The following is a 19,092-nucleotide window of genomic DNA, read 5'->3' on the forward strand; positions in this document are numbered from 1 at the left end:
TGGTCTAAATATAAATAAATAATTGAAATTAATATTAATTTTTTTTTCTTATATATTTAAATTCTAAATCTTACTAATCTATATATCTTCATTTTAATCTATATAAAGTATGCCAAAAGTATACTTGATATTCTCAAAGTACTCTATATAGATTAAAATGAAGATATATACATTTATTAATATATAATCACATAAAAACATTCTCTTAAAATTAAATATACATAAAAGAAAAATTATAAGGTTTTTTTCTTAATAAAGATCTCTTAAAATATACACAAAACTAAATGAAAATTGTAGGGTTCTTTTTATCTCCACGCTTTTCTTACTAAAGATATTCACTCTCGTTCATCTGCAATTCAAGAGGAGGGAAGAATCTATGAGAAAGCCCTATCAAACCCATAACAATTTGCTTTCTCTTTCAGAAATGCACTTATATTTTTAGGTAAAATCCAACTACAAAATTATATTGCAAAACTGGAGTGCGCTGAAGGGTGATCAGGGGATTGCAGTGATCGGTGTTGAAGAGCAAATTAAGTTGCATTACCTGAGATAATGTCTACTCGGAAAGGGCCTCCTAAGCATCAGAACAAGTAAAGACTGCTAATTTATTCTCATATATTCAGTTTTTCATGTTTCCAAGATGTTATTTTGATGGAATGCTGATTTAGGTTTGCATGGAAGTGGGATGCGGGGTGTAAGAAGAATGAAACGGTAATTTTTTTTTGTGTCTGTCTATTCTCGGAAAAGTTGAAGAGTTAATTGTGGCTGAAGTGGCATTTACGCGCAGGAACTTGGAGGGAAGTTTCGCCCCTTTTCGGATGTCACAGGAGTTTGTGGGCGCTGTAAAGATCAGATTGAATGGAAGCGAAAGTAAGCATGACTTGAACAAATAATAGATAGTCACACGTGTAAGCTCATTACTTAAATTTACTGTAAATGCTTAGACGTCGTTGTTTTATATTGGCTGTTGCAGATATGGAAAGTACAAGCCTTTAACAGAGCCTGCAAAATGGTATGTTGCTCCTTATTTCTGGGTCGTTATCATTTTCTCTTTGAAATCGACACAATCCATTAAGATGCATGTGTGTTACTGAGAGAGCAAGCCTTTTCTGAACTTGTCTCGGTCTGCCTTTTGGGTAAATTTTTGTTTAAATAAAAATCTATTGAAATATATTCTGGAAGTAATTGTGTAGACATTATTGAACAAGAGCTCTGTGAGAGCTGGAGTCCCTGCCAATTGCAATAGCTGATCAAAGGGCTAGAGTCCCTGCCAATTGCAATAGCTGATCAAAGGGCTAGATCTCAATAGATCAATTAATGGGTTCCACTTGTCATCTACAAATACACAAAAATGAACTAGGAAAACTGGAAAAGCTATGTAACTCAATCTCAAATGAAATTTGCATGACATGAACCCCAATTGAGAATGTTCGCCTCAAAATTTGGCATGTTCTAATGCTTCCATATATAAAGTTCTTCCAATACATTAATCACGACAAAATGTCTTAATATTGAAATTTGCTGCTTTAAGCAATCTACAAATATGTACAAGTCAGTTAACTGGTAAAGCTTATAATATTTCTTGACATCTTGGGATGAAAAGTGACTAGTTTAACCAAACCCGACTTTTTCTTTAAGTATAGATAAATGACACAATTAAGTAAAAGTTAAGAACATAACAAACTACCAAAATGAACATAACTGCCTTACAAAATATGAAATTTTTGGTGTGATGGCAAATAAATAATATTATTGGACACATTCAAACTATGAGCAGCAACCGTGAATCCATATAAGGAAACAAACATAGGTCCATATCAAGGCAAAAATGCAACATAACACTCAAATTTAATAATGAATTTTCTGTTGATTGACTGGAAGAGGGATAATGAGAAGGTTTTCTAACCCTAGCCCATGCTAAATTTCATTTGTCAAAGGGAATGCCCAATTCAATAGAGTACAAAAAGAGCAGTTTCCAGGGTTCAAATCGTTTTGAAAGGTTGCACAGTTTAGTCAAATTGCTTAGAGATTTTCTTTTAACTTAAATTCTTAAGGAAGTAAAGGTATTCACAGAGTAACAACTTATTCGATTGCATGGAGTTATTTTGTATGGATTTACATAACTAGAAATTTAAAAAAGAAAATAATAACACAAATGCTTAAAGAAATTAAATTGCCTTGAAAAAGCTTTTGAATATCAATTGCAGATGGAAAAATCACCATATGCAAAACATATAAAGTTAGGAAGTATGCAAACAAGGATAAGGTATTCACTCAGTAGGAGAGAGTCAAAATTAAGAGAAGCATATGAAACCATCCTTGAAAGAATCATATACAACTAATGAACACTCTGGTACAGTGAACGAATGGGCTTGTGAGCTTCATCATATAGGTCTGCATTCCTTCCATGTGAGATTAGGTTCAGGTAGCCTGAGGAATACAGGAAATCAAACAATTAGAACTCATTGCAGAATATAGCTACTCAAACTTATGAATAGATACTTGCAGGATAAATGTTAGATTTTCATATGACTGCCTCTCTTTGGACTAAAATGTTCTCTCTAGAGAATTTAACATAGAGAAAAACTCCTCTTACTTTATCCAAAAGAAAGAAAAATATGTCTTTTATCTTAATCGTACATGACTAATAAATAAGAAAATTTAGAGACTAAAGACTTCAATTATTTTAACATTCATTGTATTTGGCACTCAGGAGGTGTGGCTAGAGTACTAGTTTTACGTTCAGTGCAGCTCCTTGGTTTCTTGTCATCAGTATCATCTGAGAACAAAGTGGTACTGTTGGTGTTGGATTTGCTGGGATCTAATGCGAGCAAATCAAATTTATGGTTGAAGTTTCCACCAATAACATTCTTCTTTGCCAATCCCTGCTGCCAATGCACAATGATAAAGGCATACGTTGTTGTAAGTATGGTTGCAATCATTTTGAAAGTCATAATACAAGTCAAACTACTAGACAAAAGGAAGTTCCAATATCTAAAAGAAAAGCTCACCAAACAATTGAGGGTCAGGTCAAGCTTCTTGCACCATTCTCGCCTTCTTCTCCACATGTGAATCTACAAGTTGAGAAGCTCATTGACACGAAGTGGCTTTACGAGTTAATCAGTTGCTCCCAGTTTTAAGCACTATATAAAAATGGTTATCTCGTCCTAAGAAGACATCACTGACATGCACCAAAAAAATACGTAAATATACATGGTCATTCTTCACATCCAACTTATCTGGGGCAAGCAAGTACTTCAACTCAATGCAATTTTTGGTCTAAACTGTGCAAGCACTGTGATATTTGCTGACATTTTATCTTTATATTACATGTACCTCATCATCCAAGCAACAAGAAAAGTAACTGAATGTAAAGGTTACATAAACTTTAGGAACATTGCTTCCTTAATTCTTCAAGAGGTATAATTTAGCATTTGAAAGGTATGATGCCTAAAAATAGTCCAACATCCAGCAATTAGTTGTTCAGGCTGCAAAATGGTCACTCACTAACTATAGGTATTCGCTGTAAGTGCTCCTCCCTCATAATGTGCTTTAACATCTTAAAGCCTTTGTCTTTAGGCAGATTCACCTCAGCCAAAAAAAGATCGATTTCCTGGCTCTCTGCATTTAGAACGCCAATGACCTGCCTTGTTGTATTGACAGCCGTTACTGCCACACAAACAGAAAAAACTGGATTTAACTCATATTTTCATTTTAGAATAAAGAAATTCAAAAAGTAACAAAGAAGAAAAAGAAAACCATCTAGGTTCATTCCCTGGTCGATTGGGAACCCCTTAATTACCCAGGGTAAAAGCTTGGTCATCCAGAAAAATAAACAATTCAACAAAATAAAAGGACCATCTTGTCGGTCTTGAAGATTACATTATTTTCCTTTACCCTGTTGAGAGTATCATAAATTTGGGCATACAGGTGTATACAAAATTAAATGGACTTATTTCTACGCATTCAAAGTCTTGGCTCAATATCCAGTCCCAAATATGGAGTAAAAGCTAAACCTTATTTGGCCTAAAATTGCTAGATGGAGAGAAATTTGTCAAGAAAGCTTAAAGAGAATTCAATATTTAATTTCCAAACTTCAGTTTCAAGAGGGAATATTTATATGAACAATTCAATTGGAATTCAAAATTCAAATCACTAACAAGGTCTTAAAATTTGTTATTGGTCTTTTAGACACCAAAAGACTTTCTTGCAGGCAGAATAAATAAGGGGCAAAGGTAATTTTTATGTCACTACCAAGTGAAACACCAATAAGGTGTATGATATGTCTACCTGTGGAAGTTGGCAATGGGATTGTTCTTCCATTAATCTATAGTTTGACCCCTTTTGGAATTGAATATGTACCTCCTCTGTAGAGTACACACATTTTATCATCAAGGCCAGTTGACTAGCTATGCAAGAACTTTCGAAAAATGATGATATCATGTTAATTTCATGTTTATTCCCCACCATCATTTGTAAATATATATGTAATTTCAGTTGACATGGTAATGTCCTCGATGTTTTATCCTGATTCTCTGTCCTGAGTCATGACAGGAATTCTTTTGTAATCTTTTTCGATATTTATAGTAAGGGAGTGCATCCTACCCTCATTTGAATTAGCAAAAAAAAAAACATTACACAAGCTGCAACCTCTCTCTATGTCTCCTACATAAACTTCAGCTAAAAATGAAAAAAACAAAAGCCTAAAAATTAAACTCAAATAAACGCATTACACTAGAGTATGGAATAGCTGTATAGAGAATGGGAAGAAAAGGTCTTCTATAATTAACAACACACGTCTGTAGGAATTAAAAAATCTTATAGGGTTTTTGGAGAAGAAAGAAAGAAATCGAGAAAGAGATAAAAAAATCAGGGCAGTGCCACTGAATTGGTGCTTCGGCGACTGCCTCTAGGGCTCTCGGAGGCCGCGTTGAGGGCGTAGATCGAGTCACGCTTAAACGGCCGCTACAATTGGCTCATCTTTCGCCCTGCCCACACCAGGCACAATTTTCCCTTGCTAGGGTTTTGGAAATTCCAACATTTTTTCTTTTTGATGTGTATATATTTTTTGAATCCCTAGTTGCAGGGTTTCGTAGACAAAATACAAAAAGAAAAATATATTTTTAATTACCTGGGTATGAGTGGACAAGGTTACAATTCACTTTCCTAACTGTTATAAACATACAAAACGAATTCTGCGACAAAACTAGGTCTTGAATCATGGAAGACAAAAACCCTAACTACAGGATTTCGTTGACGAAATGCAGGAAAACAAACAAAAAATTACTTGGAACTGAAGGGAACATTAACATTTGAATTCCATAATTATTAACAGACCACGAAATGAATTTTGTGGCAGAACTAGGGCTCCAGCCATGAAAGGTTGGAGAAACTAAAAATCTAATTACAGGGTCTGAATAATGAAATAAACAAATACAGAATTTCATTCAATTGAGTATCAAGGGAGAATAAGGCAGAATAATTTTTTAAGTTACTAGTATGTGCCTCCTCCAATTTGTTCAGGCTGCGAGAACACCATGCATGGGCTTCCTTCAGATTGAGCTTAACAAAAAACAATAGGAGTCTTAAAAAATCCCATCAAAATAAATTCTAGTACGAATACTCCGTATTATTACATCAGCAACGATGAACTGGCATGTACTCGTAGCTATAAAGTAACACACGTGAACATTTTTTTTATAAATTTTTTATAATTAAAATGAAAAAAACCACTAGGAAAAATATAAACAACCAATCAGAAAAAAGCAAAAAATGATCAAAAATATTATTTATCAAATTTATATATTAGAATCTATAGAAAAGCAAAAAAATTTACCTTCAATTTGAACAAATTAATAAAAAAGAGTTGAGGTGAAAACATGAGTTCCCTGCCTATTAACAAATTAATAGGCAGGGACTAATAATTAAATGAGGGTCCTATTGATAAAGTGCGGTACTCATTCCATTTGTTTTTAATTTTTTGCCTTAAAATACATTTGGCTGCCCGTTCATTTTAGCTTCGGATCGCTTTTTATATCTGTTAATCCTAGGAAGTGCTTTCAAGCAAAATGTAACAGATTCTCAAACATGTAACGTGTAAGGAGGTTCAAGATTCCTGGGAAACCGTCTCCAGGTCAAATCTAATAACGGTTCTACAGTATATGGTCTTCTCAGTTATCTGAGAATCTATGTGCATGTAGGTTCAAGACCTGGAAAGAGCTTAAGAAGTAATCATTATATGAACTCACTACCAACTATATAGATGCATAGATACCAAAAAATCACTTAAACCAAAGCTGTGAACAAGAATTTGAATATTTTGCATTGTTCTATGAAGTTTTGGAATAGGGGGATGCAAGAGATGGGGTTTGGAACAATGGTCGGCACTGCAAATACATACACAAAACATGGGCCCATGATCCCAAAACAAATTTCATTTTTCTCTATTTAAAACCAATTCAAGGCCAAGGGGTTGAGCTTAATATTATAAGTTGCTTGTTACAAATTTTGTTTCCAAATCTATAGACGCAGTAGTAAAAATGCTTTCAAATCTATAGAGGCTACATTTAAGAGACTAAAGACCAATAAAAGATCCATATATGTGCTATTTGCAGATGCCCACTAAAGGTCGCTACTATAGCATGGAACAATTCTCCAACTCATTTTGCCTTTGAATTAAATCTTGAGAGCTTTCAATGAAAAATTAATTGCTCAAATAATCGATGTATTAACAAAGGAGACAAAAGCTCCTTAAATAGAGATTTACAAGACAGTATACAAATCGTTAACTGGAAGATAAACTTGATGCTAAATATGGCGACTGCCAGTTTAACTCTAAGACACTAAAAATAATTTAAATAGACCAACTAATTGATAACTGGAGATGACCATTATGAACAATACAATATTATATAAATGCCCTCTCTTAATGGTCATCGTACTCACTACCCTACAGAAAATACTGCAGGTCACAAACGCAAAGAAGGCTGCTCCTTCTCTTCGAACACTCTGCTGTTGCTGAGACCCTCCTTGGATCTGTAGAATGTTAATGACCGATAGTACCAGAAGCTGTCCAAACTGATGTAATGATCACATGTGAATTACAGAACCGTCGCACATGAGTTACTGAGCCGAAAAAAACCTGAAACCATGATTTTGAGGAAAAATTGGCAAACCCTCCAAAGAGCAACATACATGATTTTGTCAAAAAATTGCAAAAACTTTTGCATTGAGCAGTGGTCATTCCAACAACTCCAAAACAAACTACAAGATACCACTTTTGCAGATGTGTGCCTAGCAACCCCAGGTGCGACTCAAAACAGGCTGAAACATACCACAAGTTTTGTGGAAAAAACCATCAAACCCTGAAAACTGAAGTTTCATTGTTTTTGTGGAAAAAATGGTAAAACCCAAAAATAACAAAATCCCACGCAAACTGATGATCAACAATATGCTTCATACTCATGAGTTTTTGCATACTCATCCATCTCTCATACTTCAAGCTGCCCACTACATATGCATAAGAGATAGGAAACTCAACATGAAGTGACATACCTGAAAAATCTCACACCGATGTCATCTCCACATGTTGAAACTTTTTGGAAAGACTCAACTGGTGAGGCCACCCACTCAATCACATCATGATTGTACATAGCCGTCATCATCCTTGCCAATGCTTTTTGTGGTGCTTCATCCACCAAAGCCTTGAGTACCATCCTCTTCCCATCCGCCATGAATTCCAACTCCTTCTGCTGGAAATCTTGACTATATCATCCAAAAGAATGCAACCATTGAGTTCCTAATACAATATCAGAATCGGTAATTCCCATCACATAGAAATCATCAGTGATGGTGTAGTCATCAAAGTCAATGCTCATCTATGGTACCCTTTTGTTGCAACTCATCTTAAATCCATCCACCATCACGACATGGAATCCTAGAAAATCCTCCATTGGAAATCCTCTCTTTGCCACTAAGCTATCACTCACGAAATTGTGAGTTGCGCTGCCGTGCACCATGCATGTCACTCGCAGTCCATCCACAACTCCTCTTACTCTAAATGGATGATACTTGGGAATACCTGGAATTGAAGCAATAGCACGATGTGCTAAGGCTGTATTATCTTGCTCGTTACTGCACTCTTTGAAGTATCATCAATTGTGTCATCAATGTAGGATGTGACTTTGATATAATGCAGTTTGTCTTTCCCAAGGCACCTGTGACCAGGCTCCCATGGTTCTTGACAAGTGAAACACAACTTCTTACACAGCTCATTCTTGCTTTCAAACTCCAACTTCTTCTTATCATCTTCCTTACTTGTCTTGGGTGGAACTTGTGACTCCTCTTGAGACAACTTCTTTTGCTTGGCATTGGTATCCTCATGATTGTGCTTATCCTTAGAGGTTGATAACTCCATGTGGCGTGCTCTCTTAATGGCATCAAAGAGAGTAGGATGGTCAAGGCTACGAAGTGGCTCAATCAATTCTTTGAGAAAAAGTACAATCAATCTATTCTCTGAAATGTTGGTGACCATAACTGAAAGCTTCTGAAATTGAGACACATTTGCATCTACTAAACATACTTGCTTCAAACTAGCCAACTCACAAAATTGCAATTCTGGATCATTTTTGTCAAACCTGTCAATCGATCGTTGTGTGAAGTCGGTGTATGAAGTGATGTGAGCATGTCCTAAGGTGACCAATCCTTGGTGCCACCACTCGTGCTTTGCCATCCAAGTGAAGAGTAGCATACTTGATCTCTTCTGCCTTCGTTATTGGATTCTGCTGAAAGTAGGTATCCAACTTCTGCACCCAAGGATGTGTAGTATATCAGCCAGATCCATCAAAGTTTGGAATGGACAACTTGCCCACCTTCTGCTGCAAATCCCTATTATTGCCTTGACCTCTCTCAATCCTGGGCCTTTTCCTGTATTTGATAGTGCAAAAATCTGCTAGGGACATCACTGCGTGAAATTCTTCGCCAAGTGTTTCATACTCTCTTTGATAGTCTGCAAACGTTTCACCACCTTCCTGCTGCTCTGCTGCTCCTCGGGGTGGTTCTGCCAAAAATGTGGGCATTAATGGCTGGGTAGTTGTTCTACTTGTTGCCTTGGAAGTTTAACTTTCTTCACCTTGCTCATTTTGGCCATCTGTTCGCTGCTCATCTTGCCTATCTCAATTGCTAGTGTTCATGGATTGTGCTATCTGATTCATTGCTTCAACTATTTATTGTTGACCTCTTGCTAGATCACCTAGCATCGCCAATTGACTTGTATTAGTGTGTTGTTGCCTATCGCCCATTTCACCTTCTGAACCAGAGTTGGATTGTGCTTGTGCTTGCCACTTTTGTCTCTGATAGGTGATGTATGTTGATGTTTGTAGCTAGGTCGGATTCCTTCTAGGGCCGACCTAGCCTATGGGTGACTAATTGGCCTATCGGCCTTAGTCACATTAATGTGTAAAATTAAATGTAACTTGTAATTGCCATAGGGCCGACCCTATAATGTAACTTGTAAATAGGGCTAACCCTATATTGAACATTGTAACTTGTAAATATAATAGGGCTGACCCTATATTGGGCGCCAAGTTTTGAGCATATTTGTGAAGCCGACCTGAGGTGTATAAGGTGGCTAAGTTACATATATTTTCAGGGGTTCATGCAAGCATAATATACATTCATTTTCCTCAGCGAATTCCTTCAGCAAAGCATCAGCAAAATACATTCCTTCAGCAGGACAGCAAATTATGATCTAAAGGGCAGCGAACTATTCCCAAAGGACAGCGAATCAATTCTGGTATAGCGAATACACTTCAAGATCAGCGAATCCATCTTCAATAACAGCAAACTGACTTTGGATGAGCGAACTTCATTTATGGTCAGCGAATTGTCTCCTTTGGTCAGCGAATGGTGTCAGTGATCAGCGAATGGTCATCAAACTGTCTTCCTTGATTAGCATTCAATTAGATTGCAGATAAGTTCATTATTTTGCTGTGCGTGCCCTAGTTTGGATTCATTATACTACTGTGCATATACTGCTGTTCTGAATGCTTCAAGTGTTGAAGCCGAATTGTAAAGATATTGATTGATTATTGCATAATAAGATCTGAGATTTAAGCTGGGTTTTTTCACCTCCAAGAGGGAGGTTTTCCCAGGGTATTTTGGTGTTCCTTGTGTTCATTATTTTGATTTTCTGTCATTGCTATCATCTGTCTGATCCTAATTTATCAGTCTGATCCTAAAATTAACATGATATCAGAGCCAAGGTTGACTCAGTTATGATCAGACTGTGTGATAGCATCGCTCCTACTTCACCTTTTGAAGGAGGCAATAATTGATTTGATTTAAAATGATCTCCACAAGTGAAGGTGCATTTCCAAACTTACAAATCAGACCTAGGTGAATTACAAGACCTTAAGGGTAGAGGCAATTTCATCAGATTCTGGAGCAATTTACTTATACTAGGAAGTGAGTTTGGATATCAATCATGGGTGTGAATTTATAAGGTTTGATATGTTGAAATATGTAGCTAGAATCGGATTCTAGTTTAAGTTATTTATGTAATCATGGGTGGTAGCATGTAATTTGTGTAACTTGTAAAGCATTAAGGTCTGACCCTAAATGGGCGAACCCCTTGTGCAATTATGTAACTTGTAATTAGGGCCGACCTATGTGTAACTTGTAATTAGGGCCGACCTATATGTAACTTGCAATTAAAGGTCTGTTCCTATTCTTGGCGCCAAAACTACAAGGCCGACTATGATCTATTGGAGGCATTAATTCATATATATACAAGATGATTTGTGATCATTCTAACATCAATACAATCAGCGAATTTCCTATCTCTGCAATCAGCAAATCACCGAGGGTTCTTGAATTTGTCTAAAGGCTGGCGAACTTGTATTCCAAGCTGAGCGAACATCCTTCAGTGCTGCCGAATGAAGTTACAGTGACAGCGATCTGCATTTGAAGGATTGTCAAGGTCATAGCATTTCAGATAAGTCTGCCCTAGCATGGGAATGTTGTAATTGTGCTACTGTGTTTGATCTAATATAAACTGAGATAATTGTTGCTGGGTTTTTCACCTCCAAGAGGGAGGTTTTCCCAAGGTACTACTGTGTTATGTGTATTGCGTTTATTGTTTTATGTTCTTTGTTATCAGTCTAATCATAAAATCAACATGGTATTAGAGTCAGGTCCAGGCTAGGAGCCCCAAGCACACGAGAGGTGTGGCTTAAGGGGGGGTGTTGGTGTTGGAAATAAGCCACACCTGGACCGATGATGGACTGGTCCAAGAGGAGCCAGTAGCTCGGTGGTAGAGCACTCCAACAATGTTATGGAAGGTCCTAGGTTCGAGTCCTAGCTGGTCCATGTCTCATCATGATATTAACGAATTTGGGAAATATTTGTATATGTTTTGAGGTTGATTTGGAGCGAAATCATCAACAGCCCGAATGTGAGTTAAGTAGACCTAATTCAGATTTCCAAATTCAGACCTGCATCATCAAAGTCTGCCCTAATAAGCAGATAAAGGTTTGATGCAAGCAAGGAATAGGAAATGTGGAGCATGAAATGAAGAACTTACAAAATTCATTCTCCAACATGGCGAATCAAGAGGAAGATAATCAGCTAAGAACACAAGAATAAGGTGTTACAATATAGGGAGGATGAAGAATAAGGGTGTTGCTTGATGAGTTTGTGGAGAAAACGTAGGAGCGAATGGATGGAAAGATCTAGCACAATGGTGTACCCACAATAAAAGATAAGTATTCCTTTGTTGTTTGTACCTTTAATTAATGACCATGAATTTTATGTAGAGTATAAATTCATGCAATTACATTGGATTAGTGAATCTTGTATGCTTCATTTGCATTGGATGAACTATTATTAATGTCCTTTGTAGCTGGAGAGCTTCTAGGTTGCCTGGCAGCACTTGGTATCATATTAAAGTTGCCACTAGCCTTATGGGGTATAACAGTGTTGGCATTGGGAAATTCTGTAGCAGATGGTGTAGTTGCAAAGGTTGGACAGCCAGCCATGGCTATGGCTGGTTGTTATGCAGGGCTAATGTTTAACATGCTTTGGGCTGGTACTTGTGATTCACTCAGCCCATGCATATCCTTCTGAGTATTATCCTCACCTTCATTTGTGAAGATTTCTGAGAGTGTCTCAGAAATAAAAGGAGAACTACAACTCGATTGTGATGATTGGTCACATTGATTTCATTCTCTATGTACATGGATTGTAATGGTGCCTTGAGACGCCTGGTCCTATATTGAATATGCTGGCTGCATAATGTGTTTGAGATATCTGAGATGAGCAGATTGCTTTCGTCTTGTGGGGAGATTAGCACTTCCGGGAGCAGTAAAGATGAAAGGAAGATATTTCAGAATCAACAAAGATAAGTTCCATTACTTCATTAGTTGATCCTTCAATGATATTTGCTTCTTACTTCACTTGTAGTTTGATATAAACTATTATTAATCTTGTTAAAATGCAGGTTGGACCGAGAAGCAAATGAATGATGAATTAATTATCTGAGATTGAGGAATTCAAGGAAGGAAGAGCTTGAGGCATCTTGTGAGGAAGCTTCGCAGGCTGAAAGATAGAGACACAACTTGCTGCCATGGGATTGAGTGTGACAAGTATGGCCACATTGCTTGAGAGTGCAAATTTAGGTCTACTCCTCTAGCTTCTTCTGCGGAAGTTGACATAGGGGCACCTCAGGAGGAGCGAAGGTCAAATGTCAACTCAGAAGGGTTCTTGTTCTAAAAGGATGAAATGTCATTTCAGCTTCAGAGGGAGCCTGTCATTTCAGCTTCAGAGGGAGCCTGACATTCCAGCTTCAGAGGGAGCCACATCGTCTTGAAGATTTTGTTAATGCATTCTTCTTTGCGAGAGAAGTTTGAGGTGCAAGCCCTTGGTAATGCATTCTTCTATGTGAGAGAAGTTTGAGGTGAAAGCCCTTGTTCCACCCTCTGCGAGTAAGCATGGTGGAACCATCCTTTGCGAGTAGGCATAGTGGTAATGCACTCTTTTGGGAGAAGTTTGAGGTGAACGCCCTCTTCCACCCTCTGCAAGTAGGCATGGTGGATCCACCCTTTGCGAGTAGGTATGGTGGATGTCATGGAAGAAATTCCATGATCTAGCACTTGTGTTTATTCACCCTCTGGGAGTACCTATGGTGAACGTCATGTTGAGATGACGACATCACGATTGCGTGATGGGCACTTGTGTTCACTTGTTTCCATTCATGGGAGTAGCCATGATGGATCCACCCTCTGGGAGTAGCCATGGTGGTTGTGTTCACTTGTTCCATTCATGGGAGTAGCCGTGATGGACCCACCCTCTGGGAGTAGCCATGGTGGTTGTCACTAGGTGATTCAGATATTGAGGAGGACTCCTCCCTAGCTAAGAGGGAGTGTTGATGTTTGTAGCTAGGTCGGATTCCGTCTAGGGCTGACCTAGCCTATGGGTGACTAATTGGCCTATCAACCTTAGTCACATTAATGTGTAAAATTAAATGTAACTTGTAATTGCCATAGGGCCGACCCTATAATGTAACTTGTAATGGGCGATGTAAATAGGGCTAACCCTATATTGAACATTGTAACTTGTAAATATAATAGGGCTGACCCTATATTGGGCGCCAAGTTTTGAGCATATTTGTGAAGCCGACCTAAGGTGTATAAGGTGGCTAAGTTACATATATATTCAGGAGTTCATGCAAGCATAATATACATTCATTTTCCTCAGCTAACTCCTTCAGCAGAGCATCAGCAAAATACATTCCTTCAGCAGGACAGTGAATTATGATCTAAAGGGCAGCGAACTATTCCCAAAGGATAGTGAATCAATTCTGGGACAGCGAATACACTTCAAGATCGGTGAATCCATCTTCAATAACAGCGAACTGACTTTGGATGAGCGAACTTCATTTATGGTCAGCGAATTGTCTCCTTTGGTCAGCGAATGGTGTCGATGATTAGCGAATGGTCATCAAACTGTCTTCCTTGATTATCATTCAAGTATACTGCAGATAAGTTCATTATTTTGCTGTGCGTGCCCTAGTTTGGATTCCTTCTACTACTATGCGTATACTGCTGTTCTGAATGCTTCAAGTGTTGAGGCCGAATTGTAAAGATACTGACTGATTATTGCATAATAAGATCTGAGATTTATAGCTGGGTTTTTTTACCTCTAATAGGGAGGTTTTCCCAGGGTATTTTGGTGTTCCTTGTGTTCATTATTTTGATTTTCTGTCATTGCTATCATCTGTCTGATCCTAATTTATCAGTCTGATCCTAAAATTAACAATGTACGCAGACTCATCCCAACTCATAAATACTTAACCTAGGGGCTGGCAGGGTCAAAGCTGTGATACCACTATAAAGATCCTTGTAACAGATTTCCAAAATTTTGCACTTAAAACACATTTGTTGTGGATCATATAAAGTTTCAATACTACTGTTCATGAGAGTTCAGATGTCAGTTTCAAATGTTTAACATTGCGTTCCGGCAGGAGATAGTTTGAATTAAAATTTAAAATTAAACATAGAAATGGAAACTCAAATACTTAAGAATTCAAATGAAGTTCTGACCTTTCTTTATAGTCTCAAGAATTTTTCTTGCAATATTACAAACAGAGCAGCTTTCTTCACAAAACAGAACACGATAATGCATTGCAAACATAGAATTCTTCACACCTTAGATTTGCACTGATATATCATTCAATTGGAACTTGTTCATTCTACCAGGCACATGAAAACCCAAATATAATCTTGCCTCAGCATTGAAAGGCACTTCAGCATAATTTCCTTAGCGATAGACTTTCCTAAACCTCCACCTTGTGCTTACAATTGTTGGAATGCTCTTTGAACATCAAACCCTGATACTGATATGAATAAAATCTTCTTTTGATTCTCTGTGTATCCACATCTAATGATGGTGCAACCAGAACCCTTTTCATATCCTCCAACTTCCTTACAAGCCAAAATGGAAAGGAAACCCGGCTCAATATACTTCCTGGACTTCTTCAATGTCGCAGCCAAGGACACTTCATATTTTATTAACCCATTGAACTGCTGCAGCTGCGATATTAAAACGGGAAAGATACTTCTGTCGACTTAGGAAAATGAGATGTTTTGAAGCTAGGAGCTTGACCATAGAAATATTCATGCTCAAGTATGAAGCTTCAGCAACTATCTCATTTAGCCAATTAATTCCCGATGGTATCAAGAAACCAAATAAAATATTTAACTCAAAACAATAGTCGCACTTTGTTAAGTCAATATAAAGATATTTGGCTTTTTTCTTTCTCACGCCAAGATACAGATAAATGGCCAACATTAAATAATTCTACACCAACATAAGCTTTTTAAAATGAGACTCTTCCAACTATCAAAATAATATCCATCCTCAAGGCTTCTATGAGTAATAAATCTGACAATAGAACCATCTGCAAATTTTCATTCACATAAGACTTACAAGTTTTGCTGAATGTGAATCCTGATCAAATCCACCCTTAAAAAGAGTTAGGTTCTCGTCCAACTTTGTCTATCTGCTGAAGGTTTCCATCCTCAGATTTTCTTTTGCTGTAGATCAGCCTCTCATACGCTGCAATTTCTCATACCATTCATGCCTTACTACAACCTATCAACCTCCTTATAAAGACCTCCAACCACTATCTAGAAGATTAGGCCATTTTTAATATTTGCAACTGCTGGAAGACTGAATTTAATAAAGTGACTGTTTTATTATTTTTATTTTATTTTTAATCAAATTAATTAAATATTAGTCATCCTTTTTGAATTAATATTTTTTTTTGGACAACTTAATCAATAATTTTAATTAAGTCATGTTACCAGAATTTAGAGGCATCACATCCACAACCAACATTCTATTGATTTCTGAAATCTTTAATTTATATTTTTTTGAAGTTTAGGCTGCTAACCAGGGTATTACTTTTTTTTTTTATGTTTTCTCCTCTTTGGTAGGTTTCATTTCTTATTTATTTTAAAGGAATATGGCTTCATTGATAATTTTCATTGGTACTGAAACTTGAAGTTCATACGTATTAAGAGAGAGATTGAGCTTGTTTTTTGGTCTATGATTATATGAAACTCTATTTTTGATTTATATATGATGGAAATTAGTAACATGTTGTATAAATTCAGTAATATGTGTGTTTTTGAAGATTATTTGCAAAACTTTATGTGTTTTCAAATGTCTGATAAATTTGTTGAGTTATTACCAGGTTTTTACCTGAGTTTTTTCTGCATCCCTAGTTTTTAATTTTTTTGGGCTTGTTGAGTGATTGCTGAGCCCTAGCTTTTCAACTATGAGATATACATATACATTGATAATAATATATTGTTGATTCCCTAGTTCATTGCTAAGATCGCCTAGGGTGCTTCTCTTGCTCCTAAATTACACCTGTCCAGGAATTTCCTATAGGCTTCTCTTGAGTGTGATGAACTTTTAGTGGTAATTGCAAAGAAAATCTTGCGATGCAAATCCTATTCTCACAAGAAGTATAGAACATATAACTTCAAGATGGGCATAGTTGTCCTTTACAATGAATTCTTGTTTCATCATCATAGTTTAATGTTTTTGTATTTTTCCTATTTGACATTTACATAAAAAAAGATTTTTTAAGCATTTGAAATTGCAGGATGAATTATTCAAAAAAAGGCTTAGTGTCTTTGGGGTATTTGGTTTTTATGGTCCTTGAATTTTTTACTGAAATAAATGTATTTTGTTTTTCCTGTGGAAATAGTGCACACTGTGGGAAACGAGCAGTTCGACAAGCCTACCACATGTTGTGTTCAGGTAAAATAAAACATGAAGAAAAGTTACATTCTAAGTCTTTTTGATAGTTTTTGGTCGTCTGGATTTCATATATTCTGTATATCTTTTTGACAGTTTCTGCCTTTTCACATGTACCATGTATACTTTTGATATTTTCTTATATATTTTATTATTTTCATCTTTTAAGGTATATATGTGATTCTGTTTAATAAATGACAGCTTGTGCTAAAGAACGGGGTGTATGTGCTAAATGCTCTCATGTTGTGGATGCTATAATTGGAAGGTAAATCTCTTATCATTAGTTTTTGAAGTGCTTAGAATGAAACTTGTACTTATTTTTTAGTAAGGAAAAATACTGTTGTGGTTACTACCTCTATAAGGCGCTCTATCTTTCAAAAAAATTAATATGCAATTTATGTTCTTAGAGATGCAGAAGAAGTAGAAGTTGAGCGCAAGCAATTGGAAGAGGTAGGGAGGCTTGGTTTTCCTTGCTATGAAGAATGATTGTAGAAAAGGGTTTTTTAAATCAATGGCACATAATTTGATTGGATATTATGCTGTTGCACAGGCAATAAAGAACTCACGAGAGAGGGATCGAAGGACATTATTACGTGCTGTAAGTTCCATCATCAATTCTGTAATATCAGATTAATTAAATGCTTGTCTCTAGGAATTTCCAGGTTCTCTCATGTTAATCTATTTTCTGATTCGGTAAAGTGGTAGATCTAATGTGTTACCGCATAAACATTGCACTAGTAATTGATCATGGAAACTTTATAAATTATAGAAATTTATGACACAGATTCCATGTTCTATACTCTTACCCACTGTCGTTTCTTTTCTTGCTGCATTTCTAGACTTAACCTTCAAGAACTCTCTTTTACTACAACCAAGGGCTAAGCAGCTCTCTTGCAGCTCCAGCCAAGGAGGCCATGACCTCCTCTAACCCATTCTATGGTCTTTTCCATCCCAGATGTTAATCTGTAAGGAAGATCTACATCAGTTCAGATGGTAACATGCAAAAACAACTATCCTAAAGTGGTTATTTCCTACAAAGAAAGAGAATGGCTGTTACCTTATAGTGGAATGCTCTCAAAAAGTATTGTTTCGAATGGAAGAAATGGAAGCAAGGTTGTGGATGACTGATCTACAGATATAATATGGGTGCTTTCCTGGGAGCTAAAACCTTACGCTTCTGGGCCCAGGAAATTTGAAAGCCCATGGGAGAGGTAGAACTCTTAATGATGCCCAAAGGGTATTACATGGCAATATTCTCCACCAAGAAGTACAAATACCAAATCTTTCGAGGAGGACCTCAGTTTATAAAACAATCAGGCATCTTCATGAAATACTGATCTATAGCATTTGACCTTACAGAATATATACCTTGCATGGGATTTTTATATGCAATGCTCCCCCTCTTATCAAATGAATATTGGCAGGGATACTCACTAGAGAAAATTGCAGGAGACATTGGGGAGTATGTCATTGCTTCAAAGCTTACAAAACACCATGGACTTTTAAACTACACGATCAGTGAGAGTATTGATTTGGAAACCAAAAAACCACTTCAGTATCAGATATTATCGGATTTGTGGGGAGTTGAATGTGAACTATCAGAGGACTACGAGACCATCTTGTTCAGATGAAGATCTTGTCATGAGAATGATCACTTAGCCAAAGTGTGCCTCCATTTATAACCACATGATGGAGTCACTTAAAAAAACAGGACTGAGAACAGCCCTTTGAATGCTACCAAAAAACCATTAGCAAAAGACAGGTTTTAAAGAGCTTATTACAGAGAAGGCAACACCGAAACCTCCTTTTCAAATCCATATCTGAAATCATTTGCTTGCTCTCACAGAAGTTCCTACTGAAATAGAGGTAATGGAAGAACAAAAAAAAGAACCATCATCAACCAAATCGAATTCTCATATAGTTTGCATGCCAAGCAAGTAGCAAATCCATTTGATATCAATTGCTGACATCTCCAAGGTACCTGGAAGAAGAAAGAACAGTAGGAATAGGTGCAGCCAAAGAGCCGATCTGATTCTCAGTGTTCATCCTTTAGGTTTTTAATCCCTAAAAAGGAAACCCTCTGCAGATTTTAATGAAAACTTCCAACCCAATCCAAGCAATACCGAAGACAAAAATGAAAAATGCTGGGAACAAGTTCCACAACCACAAGGAACTAGCTCCCAGTTTGATAGAACTGACCTAAAATAGAATATGCTGGGGAAATCTCCTCCCAAATTCATGTCGATACTCTCCTGTAAGTGCCACTTT

The 19,092-nt window shown here is 36.8% G+C and overlaps 1 protein-coding gene across 1 annotated transcript in view; it reads left to right on the top strand.

Annotated features, from left to right (window-relative positions):
* The first annotated feature begins 287 nt into the window (after positions 1-287).
* Positions 288-19,092, top strand: part of LOC131034101 (uncharacterized) — a 33,452-nt gene continuing 14,647 nt past the window's right edge. The window contains exons 1-8 of the mRNA XM_057965475.2: positions 288-590; positions 669-711; positions 788-870; positions 974-1,012; positions 16,775-16,827; positions 17,026-17,089; positions 17,232-17,274; positions 17,375-17,422. Coding sequence (XP_057821458.2) covers positions 553-590; positions 669-711; positions 788-870; positions 974-1,012; positions 16,775-16,827; positions 17,026-17,089; positions 17,232-17,274; positions 17,375-17,422 — 411 coding nt within the window. The 5' untranslated portion in view covers positions 288-552. The remainder of the gene's footprint in view (positions 591-668; positions 712-787; positions 871-973; positions 1,013-16,774; positions 16,828-17,025; positions 17,090-17,231; positions 17,275-17,374; positions 17,423-19,092) is intronic.

This window comes from Cryptomeria japonica, chromosome 10 (genome assembly GCF_030272615.1).
Source record: "Cryptomeria japonica chromosome 10, Sugi_1.0, whole genome shotgun sequence".
NCBI lineage: Eukaryota > Viridiplantae > Streptophyta > Pinopsida > Cupressales > Cupressaceae > Cryptomeria > Cryptomeria japonica.